The 14032-nt window shown below is 54.9% G+C and overlaps 6 protein-coding genes across 6 annotated transcripts; 3 read left to right on the forward strand and 3 right to left on the reverse strand.

The window, feature by feature from the left end:
* Positions 1–190: 190 nt before the first annotated feature.
* Positions 191–2628, reverse strand: MONBRDRAFT_22307 (uncharacterized protein; the record flags this gene model as incomplete). Its single annotated transcript, XM_001742705.1, has 8 exons — positions 191–835; positions 925–1035; positions 1118–1210; positions 1301–1464; positions 1641–1745; positions 2032–2135; positions 2249–2315; positions 2442–2628. The coding sequence occupies 8 exons, from the start codon at positions 2626–2628 to the stop codon at positions 191–193; spliced, it is 1476 nt and encodes a 491-aa protein (XP_001742757.1).
* Positions 2629–2834: 206 nt separating this feature from the next.
* MONBRDRAFT_35597 (uncharacterized protein) lies at positions 2835–5476 on the forward strand. Its single transcript, XM_001742254.1, has 7 exons — positions 2835–2982; positions 3116–3293; positions 3387–3694; positions 3801–4021; positions 4168–4303; positions 4915–4972; positions 5066–5476. The coding sequence occupies exons 1-7, from the start codon at positions 2844–2846 to the stop codon at positions 5352–5354; spliced, it is 1329 nt and encodes a 442-aa protein (XP_001742306.1). The 5' UTR covers positions 2835–2843; the 3' UTR covers positions 5355–5476.
* A 239-nt stretch (positions 5477–5715) lies between these two features.
* MONBRDRAFT_30920 (uncharacterized protein) lies at positions 5716–8314 on the forward strand (the record flags this gene model as incomplete). Its single annotated transcript, XM_001742255.1, has 9 exons — positions 5716–5896; positions 6007–6184; positions 6299–6606; positions 6702–6922; positions 7047–7182; positions 7361–7560; positions 7661–7760; positions 7857–7914; positions 8020–8314. Exons 1-9 carry the CDS (start codon positions 5725–5727, stop codon positions 8312–8314), a joined length of 1668 nt encoding a protein of 555 aa, XP_001742307.1. The 5' UTR covers positions 5716–5724.
* Positions 8315–8421: 107 nt separating this feature from the next.
* On the reverse strand, positions 8422–9014 carry MONBRDRAFT_13421 (uncharacterized protein; the record flags this gene model as incomplete). The annotated part of the gene is made up of 2 exons (XM_001742706.1): positions 8422–8610; positions 8820–9014. Coding segments are annotated over 2 exons (384 nt in total), but the record flags the coding sequence as incomplete, so codon positions are not given.
* A 741-nt stretch (positions 9015–9755) lies between these two features.
* MONBRDRAFT_22311 (uncharacterized protein) lies at positions 9756–10303 on the reverse strand (the record flags this gene model as incomplete). The annotated part of the gene is made up of 2 exons (XM_001742707.1): positions 9756–10155; positions 10203–10303. The coding sequence occupies 2 exons, from the start codon at positions 10301–10303 to the stop codon at positions 9756–9758; spliced, it is 501 nt and encodes a 166-aa protein (XP_001742759.1).
* A 1712-nt stretch (positions 10304–12015) lies between these two features.
* Positions 12016–13557, forward strand: MONBRDRAFT_2178 (uncharacterized protein; the record flags this gene model as incomplete). The annotated part of the gene is made up of 7 exons (XM_001742256.1): positions 12016–12261; positions 12372–12476; positions 12564–12648; positions 12777–12840; positions 12992–13066; positions 13186–13325; positions 13439–13557. Coding segments are annotated over 7 exons (834 nt in total), but the record flags the coding sequence as incomplete, so codon positions are not given.
* Between the last annotated feature and the right edge of the window lie 475 nt (positions 13558–14032).

Genomic DNA, 14032 nt, shown 5'->3' on the forward strand with positions numbered 1-14032 from the left:
CGGTTGCTGTGGTGTTTCAAAGGTATGCCCCATCTTGCCCCTTCCAGTGTCAATGCCATGGCTCATAAACGCGGGAAGCTCTCAACGACATGAATCGATTAACTATCTTGGGACAGGGACACAGTACCGTACGGTTAGTGCAACCGCACAAGCATACTGCGTACTGATCACGCGAGATGTCCTGATGCCGTCACCGGTCTACGGTGCTGTGGGCAGGCGATGCAGTGCGCCTGCCTGGAAGCGGTCGCTCCCGCATGGTTGTTAGGACAACAGCAAGGAGCAGCGCCCCAAGCCCCAGACCCAGTGGCATATAGACAAAAGAAACGGCAAAAGCCACAACCAACACTGCCAAGACCTCGACATATGAACCCTGCCAAGCTCGCAGGGCCAGTGGTAGTCCCAAAACCGGCAGGCTGACAAGCACAGCATCAGGTCGCGTCTCCTGCCAGCGCAAAGCCACTGCCACAACGGCCAGCAGACTTGCCGCCATTGCCAGCGACAGACTGGGAATCTCGGTCAGATATGGCTCTGGACCGGACCGCCAACGGGGCGAAGTTGCGGTAGACTCCTCAGGTTTGTCGTCTGGAGAGGCTGTACTCGGCTTCTGGCTCATGGCAGGGGTGGCTGGTGGAGCGTTGGCCACCTCCTTTGGTGCAGCATGGGTGCCCAAGACCCACAACAAGACAGCACCCAGCAACGCCAGGGCTGGACCGAGATAGCGCCCGATCGACACGATGCGTTGATAGCCCGTAGGAATGTAGTAGTTGAAGGAGAGGTTAAAGCGCTGACAGTGATTGTTGAGGGTGCGCAACACCACCTCCACAATACCACCCAACTAGCACAAAAGATCATATGTGAGGGTGCTCCTGGTGACCTGCACCCAATCACATCGGCTTTGGCGGAGCGATATGATCTGAAACGTACCCGCTCGGCGCGAACGGGGCGCTGATGAGGGGCAGCCGCTAGGGTAAGGGTCAGAGCCGGAACATTTCGGCGCAAAAATGGCGCATGCGCCGATTCAGGCACCCCCAGTGCCTGTGCCACGCATGCAACGTTGGGCCATGAGTTTTGGCAGACAGGCGATTGCCACGCGGCCCAGCTGGAAAACAACGCATACCATATCGCGCAGGCCCCGCCAGAAAACCTTGAGCGAGGCCATGTACCGCTTCACAGGATCAGACAGAGTGCCGCGCTTATAATCTTCCGTGACCTGATGATAATCCATGGCCAGCAGTTAAGCACGCATCAGTCACTGGGGATGTTCACGCTCTAGTGGCTCGCGACCACTTGCTGAACGCACCTCGGTACCAATGATGCTGTTAATGCCAACTTGGCGCATGGCGGCACGCGCGGCAAGCACCATATCATAGTTGGGCATGGAGCCTGCGTCCCCACCCAGCATGATCTTGACCAGTTGAAAATTTGCTGCATCACCCTCCACGCAGAGCACTGCTTGCAATGACCCTGCAGACCAAGCTGGAGAGCAAACACATGTACAGGCCCCGTGAGATGACCGGTTGACCGGCTGAGCCAGCACCCCACTCAAAGCTCATGACCACCTCAACCGGTCTCTACCCGCTGGCCTGCCCAGCCAAAGTCAACCACCCTCAGCTACGCGGCGGGGCCGCTCAAATACACACCCAAATGAGTCGTGTCTTCCAGCAGTGTTCGTGCAAGGCTCTCCGTGGCTGGCCGATGGTGGGCAGCCACCAGGACTAAAACGTCTTTGTGCAGCCATTCCGTAGCTATCGAAGCAACCGGGAAGCACAAGGTCAGCCAAAAGACACGCGTGCAGGCAGCATGCTCTTTCCCCTGTCCTTCTTCTTCTTCTTCTTCTTCTTCTTCTTCTTCTTCCTGCCTGGCATGTGCTTTGCCACCGAGCTTGTGTGGGAGACGATGGTCGAGGGAGGTGGGACTCGCCTGCGAGATGCAGCGTCACAGCCGCAATCAAGGCCGTGGTTGTCGAGTGTGCAAGATCCACCGTGAGTAGGAGGGTTTCGGCTCCATCCCCACGGCGGCTGCGAGCCAAACCCAGCACGGCACATCGTTGTGGCGATGGTTCTGCACAATCGACCCAGTGATGTTCAAGGCCATGCTTTTGCCAGAAGGAGGCGATCTCTTCTAGCTGCTCGTTGCTGTATGATCACCAAGGCCGTCAGCAATTCAAGGAAAAAAGCTGTGCGCAATCGCCCTGTGCTGCAGCAAAGAGGTATCTCATGGGACAAAGGCAAAAATCAGTCCAACCAACCTGGTGCGTACAGTCTGCAGGCTCGTTACCAGCTGCTCGGCGCGCTCCTCAAAAGTCCGCGAGACGGCTGTGCAGATTGTTGCCAACAACCAAAAAAAGGGAGCGGGGCGGGGGCAGCGTTGTTTGTGAGAGTGATCAGCATCAGCCAGCATGAGAATGAGCACGTGTTCTTGGGCGAGTGGGTATGGCGTACTGGCTGAGACGAGGTGGGGGCTCAGCGCGTTCTCCTGGATGTGGTCGGGCTGCGAGACCTCATCGTAAGGCAAAGCGAGCAGCGCGGCCAGCGCAACCACAACCACACAGCCAACCAACGGCCACTTGCGTGACCGCAGCAGCCGCAACACACGCCGCTGATTCTCTGGATCACTCAGCAGACCCATGCCCGTGGTCAATGGTGAGCTACTCCGCCTCAGCGCCGGCGCGGCAGTGTGGCTGACGTTATTCGCTTGATGAACAGCTTGTTATCAAAAGCTGTTCAGTTATTGCAGATTCTGACAAATATAAACGGGGATCTGAATCAAGTTATCGTAGTAAATATAAAAGTTATTGTAGTTGTTATTTGACCTCCTTGTCAAGCTGGTGGTGTCTCACGGTCATGGCGCATCGGCTCTACTGGCTCGGTGCGCTGCTCCTGTGGGGCACGCTGAGCGATGGGTGGGCACAGCCATCCGTGACGCTGTCCTGCGGGCGCACGCTTCACGGGCTGACTCACCTAAACCGCCACTCTTACTACGGTGCGCTCTTCCCGCCCGGTTGACTGCGACTCGGCAACTACGCGATCCCTAACCCTGATCGTCTTCTGCTGCTGCTGCTACTGCTGCTGCTGCTGCTGCGCTGGCCCGACGATGGACGTGGATCGCATGCTAGGTATACCCTTTGCCGAGCCTCCTGTGGGCCCACGCCGTCTGCAACCCGCCAAGGTCAAGGCCTGTCCAAACACCGACCTAAACGCCACCCACTATGGCAGTGCCTGTCTGCAGCAAGATACGTCCTTTGCTCGACCGCAGTCTGAGGACTGTCTCAACTTGGACATGCACGTCCCACTGTACGTACCTGCTTCCATCTACTGGCCACAGCCAACACCGTAGTCACTTGTCGATGCGCTGGGTTTGTCTCAACCCAAGTTTCCATTGCGCAGCGGGGACCCCGCCGCCGGAGCGACGACGTGGCCCACACTCGTATGGGTGTATGGTGGCAGTAACACGGGCGGATCAACAAACGATTACATGGGGCTCACCAACATTGTGCCATTGGCCGAGGCATGCGTCGTTACTATGAACTATCGTACCGGGGCGTTGGGCTTCTTGGCGGTTGATGCCCTGGTGGAGGGCGACGAACGCCGTACAGCGGGTAACTACGGTCTTACCGATATTGTTGCCAGCCTCGAGTGGGTCCAGGCCAACGCCAACGCCTTCCGCTGCTCGACCAGCAACGTCACTATCTACGGTGCGCGAAATTGCCTCTCTTCCTCTGTCCAGTCACGGAGCTCTGCATCTGTCTCGCCCTCATCCCATTCGTGTCGTTTTCCCCCTTACCTCTTGGGCTGGCGTAGGCCAATCCTCTGGTGGCACCAACATTTTGGCGCTGCTAACCAATCCAGCCCATGTTGGCTTGTTCTCGGCGGCCTATGCTCTGTCTGCCTCCACCCGTCAAGACTTTTCACGCGAGCATGCCGCCTCGATGCAAATGCCGTACCTCAACGGCACGGTCTGTCGAGACCTTCAAGGCTTCGCCCTTGCTCACTGCCTTCGCGCCGTAGCTGATCCCCGCGACGTAAGTTGCAGCGTTGATGATGCATTCGATCATCCCTCGACGCTGACCTGGTTTTGACTGCGTTTTGCACTCAAGTGTTTGTAACTGGAGGCGAGAGCGCCTGTTCGGTGCTGCCTGTCGACTGACATAGCGTGCGCGTGCTTTAGTTGATCATGACCATGCCGGATAGTTGGGACCTGGGGATCCATGAGGTGGCCCCAGGGGTACCCAATGACCACAATGAAAACTTTGTGCCGCTCAACATTGTCGATGGCGTCACCGTGCCCATGACCTTGCAAGCCGGTGCGTGCCTTCGTCATGGATTGTGCCGAGCCAGTGGCAGAGATGCTGCTCACACTTTTTTTGCACTTTACCCACACCTCCCACCAGCCCTGAAGCAGGCCGTTGTCGATGTGCCCTTGGTTTTGAGTTATGCTAGTGACGAGACCATTTTGGGCCCGGTGGACGAGGTTTGGTCTTGGACGGCGGCTGATGTCAAAGCCTTTTTCGAATCCAATTTCACAGACCTGGGCCCTCAAGCCGGGTCGGCTTTGATCGAGCTTTACAGTCCCATCAATAACGCCGTGCGCGTAAGTCAAAGCTCAGATTATACCAATCCTTTTCAGGGCTCAATCAGCCGACCATGCTTTTGGCTGAACGTGTTTGGGTTGCATGTCACACATCGGTTTCCTCACAGACGTACTACGACTTTACATCTGACGCTGCCATGGCCTGCGGAGTACATGCGGTGGCTACGTGGGCCTCGGCGGGCTTCCGCTCGCCTGTCTCAGTATTGGGTTCGTCTGTGCTCATGGGTACCAAAGCAGATTGAGAAGCGCTCGTTACTGTGCCCGCCTCATGTGCCCGGACGCCCTTGCTGTCGTGGTTGTCGCGTCTCGTTGCTGATTTTATAGAGTACGCCATGGCGCTATCGAGACCGTATGCGCTCGACTTTGAAGAGCCTGCAATCCCGTGCGTATGCTGTCACAAATTTGCCCCAGCTGGATCCACAGCAATCTGTGCCTCCTGACAGATGCTTGCTTGTGGACTCGAATCCGAGTGTAGATACCCCTTTCATTTATGGGATTGGATAGTCCTGCAGGCTGCCTGGGACATGTTTTTGCCCGTGTATCAACCCAGCACCGAGGAGACAAGGGCACATGATTTGCTGGTCCAATTCCTACATACCTTTGCACGGGGTCAAAGCACCTTGGCACCCTTCAACGATGGGGTGGTCAATGTGATTGACAACACAACACAGGGCATCCTCACCCCACAAAGCCAGTACAAGGCGGCGCGCTGCGCCCGGCTCGTGGAGCTTGGCATCAACGCGTCGTACTGGTGGATCAACTGATAGTGTCCCTGTCATCTGCCCCCTACTCTTCTTCTCCTCATGCGAGACAGCCTCCCAACACGTCATGGTTCTTCTTCACCTACCCGCTCCAAAGCCTCCTCGAATCAATCAATTTGAAAGCCAACAAGCAATCAAGCAAACAAATAAGCAAACAGACATGACAAGCGAGAGAGAGAGAGTTTGAGTTTGAGAGTTTGAGTTTGAGAGAGAGAGAAAGTTTGAGAGAGAGTTTGAGAGAGAGAGTTTGAGAGTTTGAGAGAGAGTTTGAGAGTTTGAGAGAGAGTTTGAGAGAGAGTTTGAGAGAGAGAGTTTGAGAGAGAGAGAGAGTTTGAGTGTGTGTGTGGCGTTTACAACGGAAGGAGAGCAAGAGATGGCAGAGCAACGATCCATAAATCTCTTCTTGGCGGTGGCAAGCGCTTGCTTGCTGGTCAGTCTTGTGGCACCAGTCAATGGCCAGGTGCAGGCATCTGGCCCGACGGTTGCGTTGCCTTGTGGTCAGACCGTGACCGGTGTGAATCATGGCGACCACGTTTCCTACTTGGGTACGTGGTGCTTGGTGGGCTCCTTGGCGTTGGCGACACAGCGCTCGGCCGAGGTAGGCGCTGCGTAGCCGTGGCACTCATACCTTGAGCTTTTGTATGATGTTGCGCAGGCATCCCGTACGCAGAGCCACCGGTGTCTCGCTTGCGGTTTCAGCCCGCACAGTTGGTGACGTGCCCCAGCAGCCACCTCAACGCCACCAGCTATGGCCCGGCGTGTCATCAGCAACTGCCGACCCTTGACCGCCCCCAGAGCGAGGATTGCCTCAACCTTGATGTCCATGTGCCCAGGTATGTACTGAGCTGATCCGAGTCACCATTGCCATTTGCGAGAGTGTTCCGTCCCCTTCTTGATCCCAACAAGTGCATGTGTGCTCAACGAAAAGAGATTGTCGCACACCGTAGTGCTCCCATGACATCGCAGGACGAAACACGGCCAACTCTGGTGTGGGTCTACGGTGGTAGCAACGTGGAGGGTTCAACCAGCATGTACATTGGCATGCCCAAGCTTGCAGCCGCTGCTGACGCATGCGTGTTCTCCATGAACTATCGCCTTGGCCCGCTCGGTTATCTTGCCGTCGACGCGCTGGCCCTGGATGATGCGCGCGGGGTGGCAGGCAACTATGGTTTGACGGATATCATTGCCAGCTTGCAATGGGTCCAGGCCAACGGGGCCGCGTTTGGCTGCTCTACCACCAACGTCACCATCTACGGTGAGCCTGCCTCTCGGCGATCAGCGTCGTTCGTCGCAGACCCTTCTTCGGCTCATGCCCTCATGCCACTGTGGGCCTGCTGTTCAATTTGACAGGTCAATCGTCTGGTGGCACCAACATTTTGGCGCTCTTGGCCAACGATGAGGTGGCCGGGCTCTTTTCCGCCGCCTACGCATTATCACCATCAACTCGCCTTGACTTTACCCAGGCACACATCCAGGAGCGCCAAACGCCTTATTTGGCGAGCACGGTGTGTCAAGGCTTGGAGAAGCAACATCTAGCCAACTGCCTGCGCTACGCGGCCGACGCCAAGGACGTAAGTGTGATGCATTTGGGTGCCAGCCACCTAATGGGGGCGGGGGCGGGGGAAAGTCTCCTGTCCATTCATCAGCTGGGGTACTAAGCTGGTTGCCGCGGTGGACGTGACTGCTATGTGGTAGTTGGTCAAGGCTATGCCTTCCACATGGAATATGGACCTCAAGAGCCTGGCACCTGGCGCAACACGGGAGAATAACAACGACTTTGTGCCACTTGTCTACGTCGATGGTGTCACAATGAAAACAAGTCTGAAGAATGGTATGAACCCCCCCCCCCCCCCCTCCCCCCTTTTTTTTCTCTCCATGCACACACACGTACACGCATCGGATCAACTGGGCGAAGATCTTGTCTCTTCGAACAAAACCATTCAGGTGTCAAGAGTAGCGAAGGGTGCGGGCGTTTCTGATTCACATTTGTTGCCGGGGTGTACATGTAGCCCTTCAACAAGCGTGGGTTGATGTGCCGCTGGTAATCAGCTACACCAGCGACGAAACTTTGCTTCAACCCATTGATGAGGTCTTCAGCTGGACCAGCGCGGATCTCGAACACTTTTTCAAGACAAACTTTAGTCACATGGGCCCTGATGTTGGTCAAAAGCTGATTGGTTTGTACAGTCCTCTTACCAACCCACTCAAGGTGAGCGTTTTGTGTAACTGTTCCACCGGCGCGCGTCGGTCTCAGCTGCCAACGAGTGTCGCCGAGACTCCCAACACCATGTTGTCAAATGCTGGTGTAGACGTACTATGATTTTGCAGCAGATGTGGGCATGGTGTGTGGGGTGCAACAAGTCATGTCCTGGGCCCATGCTGGATTTCAATCACCGAGTGGTCTTATTGGTGCGTTTGGACTGCACCCAAAGTGTATGCTTCAGGCTCATGCTCTGCCCATTGCTTTCTCACTTGACACCCTTAAACCGGACGCATGGCGTGTAGAATATGCTATGCCCCTGTCCCAACCCCTACACCTGAGCTTCAACGAGCCTGGACTGGCGTATGTAACACCTGTGGGGCTAAACCCGGCTTATCCATGCGAGATGGCCAAAGCCTAGTGGAACTCCGAAGGGTCTGTGCTGACACGCGTGGTGGATTTTGTCAGGTACCCCTTTCACATCTGGGACTGGATTGTCATGGAGGCAGCCTGGAACTTTTTTGGCCTGACGTACACGCCATCGGCCGCAGAGCTGGCGGCGCACGAGGTACTTCTGAACATGGTTTCTGTCTTGGCACATACCGGACGCTTCACGCTTGCGGAATTTGGGGACGACGGCACCATCAACGTGATTGACAACACGACCACACCCGTGGTCACGGCAACGCCGGCCTACAAGCAGCAATTGTGCAATTCACTCACCAGCCTCGGGTTTGATGACACGTTTTGGTGGATCAATTAGCGTGAAAGTGTGAATGAAACGCCTGTGGCGATATCCAGTGGATGCGGCCAGTCAATGGTCAAATTGACGTGTGATCCCATTGCAGGCTCAAGTCAGTCCTTTTCAATCTAGGGTGTGGTCGCCAGTTGCTGTTGTAGCTGTTCAAGCAGACTGTTGACCAAGCGCATGGGCAGACCGATAATGGAATCTTCATCGCCTTCGCGCTTGTCCAGATAGGGCTCGATCAAGGGGTCATCGATCAAAAATCCACCACAACAATGATAAACATCACCTTTGGCCAGCAGCTGATCCACAATCTGTTTGCCAAAAAGAGGCATGAGCAAGTTTTATTGCAAGCCAAAAAAAGGAACGGAGTTTCCGTCAAGAGCTTTCGAGTGTGTGTGTGTGTGTGTGTGTGCGTGTGTGTGTGTGTGTGTGTGTGTGTGTGTGTGCGCGCGCAATTCTGAGCCGCCAGTCTGTCCACGGTGCGGTGTTTCTGAGAGAGACACGTGAGCAACCGTCGCACCTCTGTGGGGATGGGCTTGAACCACTGGCGGGCAATGTCGACGCCATCAACCTGTGTGCCCGTGGCTAGGTCAGTGATGACAACACTGCTGACAGTGCAGGCAGGGGCCGTCTCATAGCTCTTGAGATAGGCTCGCGCCTCAGCCTCACTCTCAGGCTTTTCGCGAATGGTGCCATTATAGTGAGTCACCTGGTCTGTTTTGGGACAAGAGCGGGGTCAAAGACACATATTGAGCTCGGAGCGGCGATAGCGACATAGCCTTGTACACAATGTTATATACACGTTGCATCGATAAAGGATGCTTTTGCGACGGAGACCACTGTACACAACGTACCGCCAGTCAGTAAAAAGACGGGTTCGGCGGTGGGCGCAGCCAGTTCAGCCTTGAGCAGGTCTTGTAGAGCAGCAGCTTTCGCGCGCGCAATGGCGACTGTCAGCTACGCGCACACATGCACGCATACAGAAACAGAGAGAAAAAGGGGTGGAGGGGGAGACAGAGGGAAGGATGAAAGAGAAAGAGAGGCACACACATGCACACAATTCAAGCGACCGCAATGGAGCAGGCCAGTAGGTTGTGGGGGAGGCCTGAGTGCGATCAGCGTTGACGGCTTTATCTGGTCCCTCGCACCTTTGTAGGATCAGCTGCATCTCGTTCACCTTCTCCAAGGGTAACGGCCTTTTCATCAATGTCAGCCGGGCGCACATCAAACGTGTACCCCGCCTGACGCAGGCAAGCCTGACGACCCTTGGACTTGGATCCCAATACCAGGCGAAACCCCTGTCCTGCCGCCTTCTCAGTACTCATGACGCCGGTCGTGTGTGTGTGTGAAGGAAGACAGAGAGAGAGGGAGAGAAAAATTCTTGTAAGAGGAACTCTGTTGAAAGTCACACTTTCAACTCCAATAAATTCAAATCAGAGAGGAGACTTTACTTTACTTAACATGTAAGAAAGGGAGGAGTTGTTTGTGCTTCACAACCAAACAACTCCTCCTCGTGCTCGGCTCCTCCCGCCCTCCCGTCCTCTTCCTCCTCCTCCCCTTCCTCTTCTTCCTCCTCCTCCCCTTCCTCTTCTTCCTCCTCCTCCCCTTCCTCTTCTTCCTCCTCCTCCCCTTCCTCTTCTTCCTCCTCCTCCCCTTCCTCTTCTTCCTCCTCCTCCCCTTCCTCTTCTTCCTCCTCCTCTTCTTCCTCCTCTTCTTCCTCTTCTTCCTCCTCCTCTTCTTCCTCCTCTTCTTCCTCTTCTTTCTCCTCTTCTTCCTCTTCTTCCTCTTCTTCCTCTTCTTCCTCCTCTTCCTCCTCCTCCTCCTCCTCCTTCTCCTCCTCCTTCTTCTCCTCCTCCCTGATAATTTTTCTTTCCCCCCGCTTGCTTCACCGCATTTCTTTGACCTGCTGCTGTCTCCTGCTGCCTCTCGCGTGTCCCTTTTGATCGCGGCCCACTCCACCCCCGCGCTTGGACCTTGATCTCCTTTTTGGACGATCTTGGTCATTTTTATTTGGCTTGATTATGCGTTGGCTTGAGGCGCCTGGTCTCTGATCGCACGCTTTGGGTCGCACGCCGGCCTTGATCTTGCCAGCTGCATATCGGGGAGACGCTCGTCGACCTGGCGTTGCTTCACCATGCGCTCAACGCCAAGCCTTTTGGCGGCCTGGCTGCTACTTTTTCTAGCTGCGTTGGCACCCTTGTCACATGCACAAAAGCCCCTTCGCTTGGTGGCTTACGTCAAACAACATGTGACCTACGCCGGATTTCTTCCCGTCGTCCAGGAAGCGGACAAGCAGTTTCGCTGCCCTCTGCCCTGTAACCTCCCCACAGGCATCTCTTTGGTACCCGAAACCGGCCAGGTGTGTTGCACGCGGGTCATGGTTTTAAGGTGGCCGCATACGGCCTAGCGATCCGTGGCATGTCCCCATACTTTGATATTCATCTTGCTTGTATCCTGTAAACTCGCGCATGCACAGCTTCTGGGTCGAGCCACCATAGCAGGCTCATATGGACCCGCCACTATCAATCTTTTTAATACAACCACCAATCATACTCGCCCATTCCTGGTCGTTTCTTTCGTTGTCACCAGCAACACGGAGAGCTGCACCGTCCAATCGCTGGATGCGCAAGATTTGGTTTTTGAAGCCGGCTCCTATGGGCAAATCCTACCCACAGTCGCCCAAAACTGCATGCCGGCCCAAGCTCAAAGCGGTGACCTTGACAGCGAGGATGATGATGATGAAGAAGACGATGATGATGAAGAGGGTGATGACGACGAGGGCGAAGCAAGCCGCCGTGTAAGCATCTGATCTACGTTGTACCCCGTGCAGATCCTTGTCTGATCCCTGGCCGTCCATGCCTATCCATCCTCACTTCTTGTGTTCTGACACATAGAGGCGCAGTGTCAACGACGACATCGTGTACTCGACTCTTCCCCTGACATTACCCACGGGTAGGTTGGGTTATCCGCAGCAGAAGCCATTTGGCAACAGACAGCACACATGGCTACGCCTCGTCTGCCATACTCGATTCCATGCCAAAGGTCCTCAAGTCGTGTGCACGCCTGCCTGGGTTAGGTTTGGTGCTCAACCCTCTGGATGGTAGCATCTCAGGCACTCCCCTCGAGGCCGGTGACTATGGGCAGTACATCGTCTATGCCGCCTCCAGCTACGACGAGGCCATCGTGGCCGTCCTTGCCATTTCAGTGCAGGGGTCCGACTGCGATACGGCTGCAAATGGGCCCAACGGCGCAGGATGTGGTGAATTTGGAACTTGCGTTGATCAGGTCCGCCTTGTTGAAAGCTCACATTTCTCTCTGCCTCCTGCTACCGCACGCGCACGCAGTCTGCTGGCTGATTATCATCTTCCTGCAAACCCGCGCTTGTCGTGCCGCTCACTCTCTGCGTGGTTTGCCCAGGTGCAATATGATGAGGCTTTCACGTGCTCCTGTACGCGTGGGTACCGCGGTGAAAACTGTGAGCTGGCAGCCTCGAGTTCCACTGAAAATAGCAGTGCCACAATTGCGCTTGCCGTCGTCTTGCCCCTGACTGCATTGGTACTCGTGCTTGCTTACCTTCTCTACCGCCACAAGAAGAACAAGATGAAGGTACGCCGCCACCAGTCGATGACGCAACTTCGGCTCAGGGATTCAGTTCCACTCAAGCACCGTTTGGTACCGTGTCCCCGCAGATCGTGGCATTGGATGTCTATCAACCACCTCAACCAGATCAGTGGGAGTACGATCGTCAGCAACTCTTCTTCAAGGGACATCTGGGTGAAGGACAGTTTGGCACCGTCAGTCGAGCCCGCGCGCTTGATATTCGAGATCAAGTCGGTGAGGTTGATGTTGCTGTTAAGCAATGTGGTTCTCGCAAATCTGGCACCACGGACAGCATCAGCGTGGAAAACATGTACCGCTTTGTCAAGGAAGCAAACGTTATGAAGCGTTTCGACCATCGGAATGTAGGTAGTGCGGCCCACGATACCAGCCGCCTCTACTTCTAATCAGCCCGCTGGCATTTGGCAAGTTCATTCCCAACATATGGCTCATTCTTGCCAATCACACCCTGTAGGTGCTGCGCCTGCTAGGCGTTTGCTTACAGGAAGAGCCTCTCTACGTCATCACCGAACTCATGGAGAAAGGCGACTTGCTGTCATACCTGCGCACGGCTGCTAAGGTGGATCTGCGCTTCCATGCATCTGGCCAGCAATCTTTCTTTTTGTTGTGGCACACATCTCACCAAGTTCCGTTGCTACTTTCTCAGTCCTTGACGACGCGCCAGCTGACGGCCATGAGCTCTGATGTCGCCGAGGGCATGTCGTACCTGCACAGCCTTCAATTCGTACACGGTTCGTTCGTTGCTCTATGTTGCTGCCTCGTTTGGAAATGACGAAGGAATGCTGTCAGATAGAGTTTAGTTTCAAGACTCTTGGTGTTGCTGCACATATTCATGGGCTCTTGCATGAACCGAGTTTAGGCGATTTGGCCTGTCGCAATTGCCTCGTCAATGCCAACGGGGTCGTGAAAATTGCAGACTTTGGGTGAGTTATGCGCCAACCACACCTCATGCCTGCAAACGGCGATCGCAAGTTGCGTTGTACTTGAGTCAACCATTTTCGCGCTGAAAGCACGAGTTGTTTTCATCCCGTATGCTGGCGATTGAAGAGCTTATTGACTGTTCGACATTTCTAGACTCTCCAAGGACGCCAGTTACAAGGGATATTACGCCCGCAATGCCAACGACACCACACCGGTCCCCATCCGCTGGTAACGTTTTGCATCATTCTTATGTCTAAGCGCCATGTTGCTTTTTGCGGTCATCCTTCAGACGTTCAGACAGCGTTTGCCTCACGCGTTCCCGTTCTGTGATGGATCGCCGTTGTTAGGATGTCTCCAGAAACGCTCATTTATGGGCGGTTTACCCTGGCTGGCGATGTTTGGGCCATGGGCATTGTCCTTTTTGAAATATTTTCTCACGGCCAGTTGCCATACGCTGGCATCGGGAATCAACAGATCTTACATCAAGGTTTGTCTGCCCAACATACGTATTGCCCGCAGTCATCGACGGTACTCAGGTTTGCTCATTTGTTGGATGCATGTGCTCAATGGGGTGGTCGTTCTCGCTTCTCTGTGTTATAGTGGAGAAAGGCTATCGCCTTACGGCTCCCAAATCCATGTCAGAGGGGGTGGCTCAGCTCATGAATGAATGTTGGCTGGCCGAGGCAGAGATGCGCCCAAGCATGAGAGACGTGTCACAGAGATTGGCCATGGCTACGGCTATGGCGCACAATACGGCCGTGGTAGTCGAGCAAACTTCAACAACTCCCAATCAAACTCCCAATCAGTGCCTTCTCGCGCCTGGTGACGACGCTTACGAATACGCGCCAAGTGTGCCCAGCGTGCGCGCTTCCGAGGCCAGTGTCTTCGTGTCTGTTGACATGACTGGAAATACATCAGGGTCAACCGCGACGACCACCTCGCAAAACTTTTACGTGGCTGATACCGTGGCGCGCTCGAGCAACCCCGATTCGATGATGTACGCTCCGGTCTAGACCTTTGGGAGCTGCGTCAAGGTGTGCTGTAATGTGACACCATTTTAGTTTTACGCCTATTCCAGAGCTCCTTTCATGGACAGTGTCCTTTTTTTTATGCTGCTTGGTTATTATTGATGTTCATTGTTTATGGCTACACGAGAGGGCGTCGAGTTTTGCGTCTCAAAAGAGTTAAGCGTGC

Source organism: Monosiga brevicollis, genomic scaffold (genome assembly GCF_000002865.3).
Source record: "Monosiga brevicollis MX1 MONBRscaffold_2 genomic scaffold, whole genome shotgun sequence".
NCBI lineage: Eukaryota > Choanoflagellata > Craspedida > Salpingoecidae > Monosiga > Monosiga brevicollis.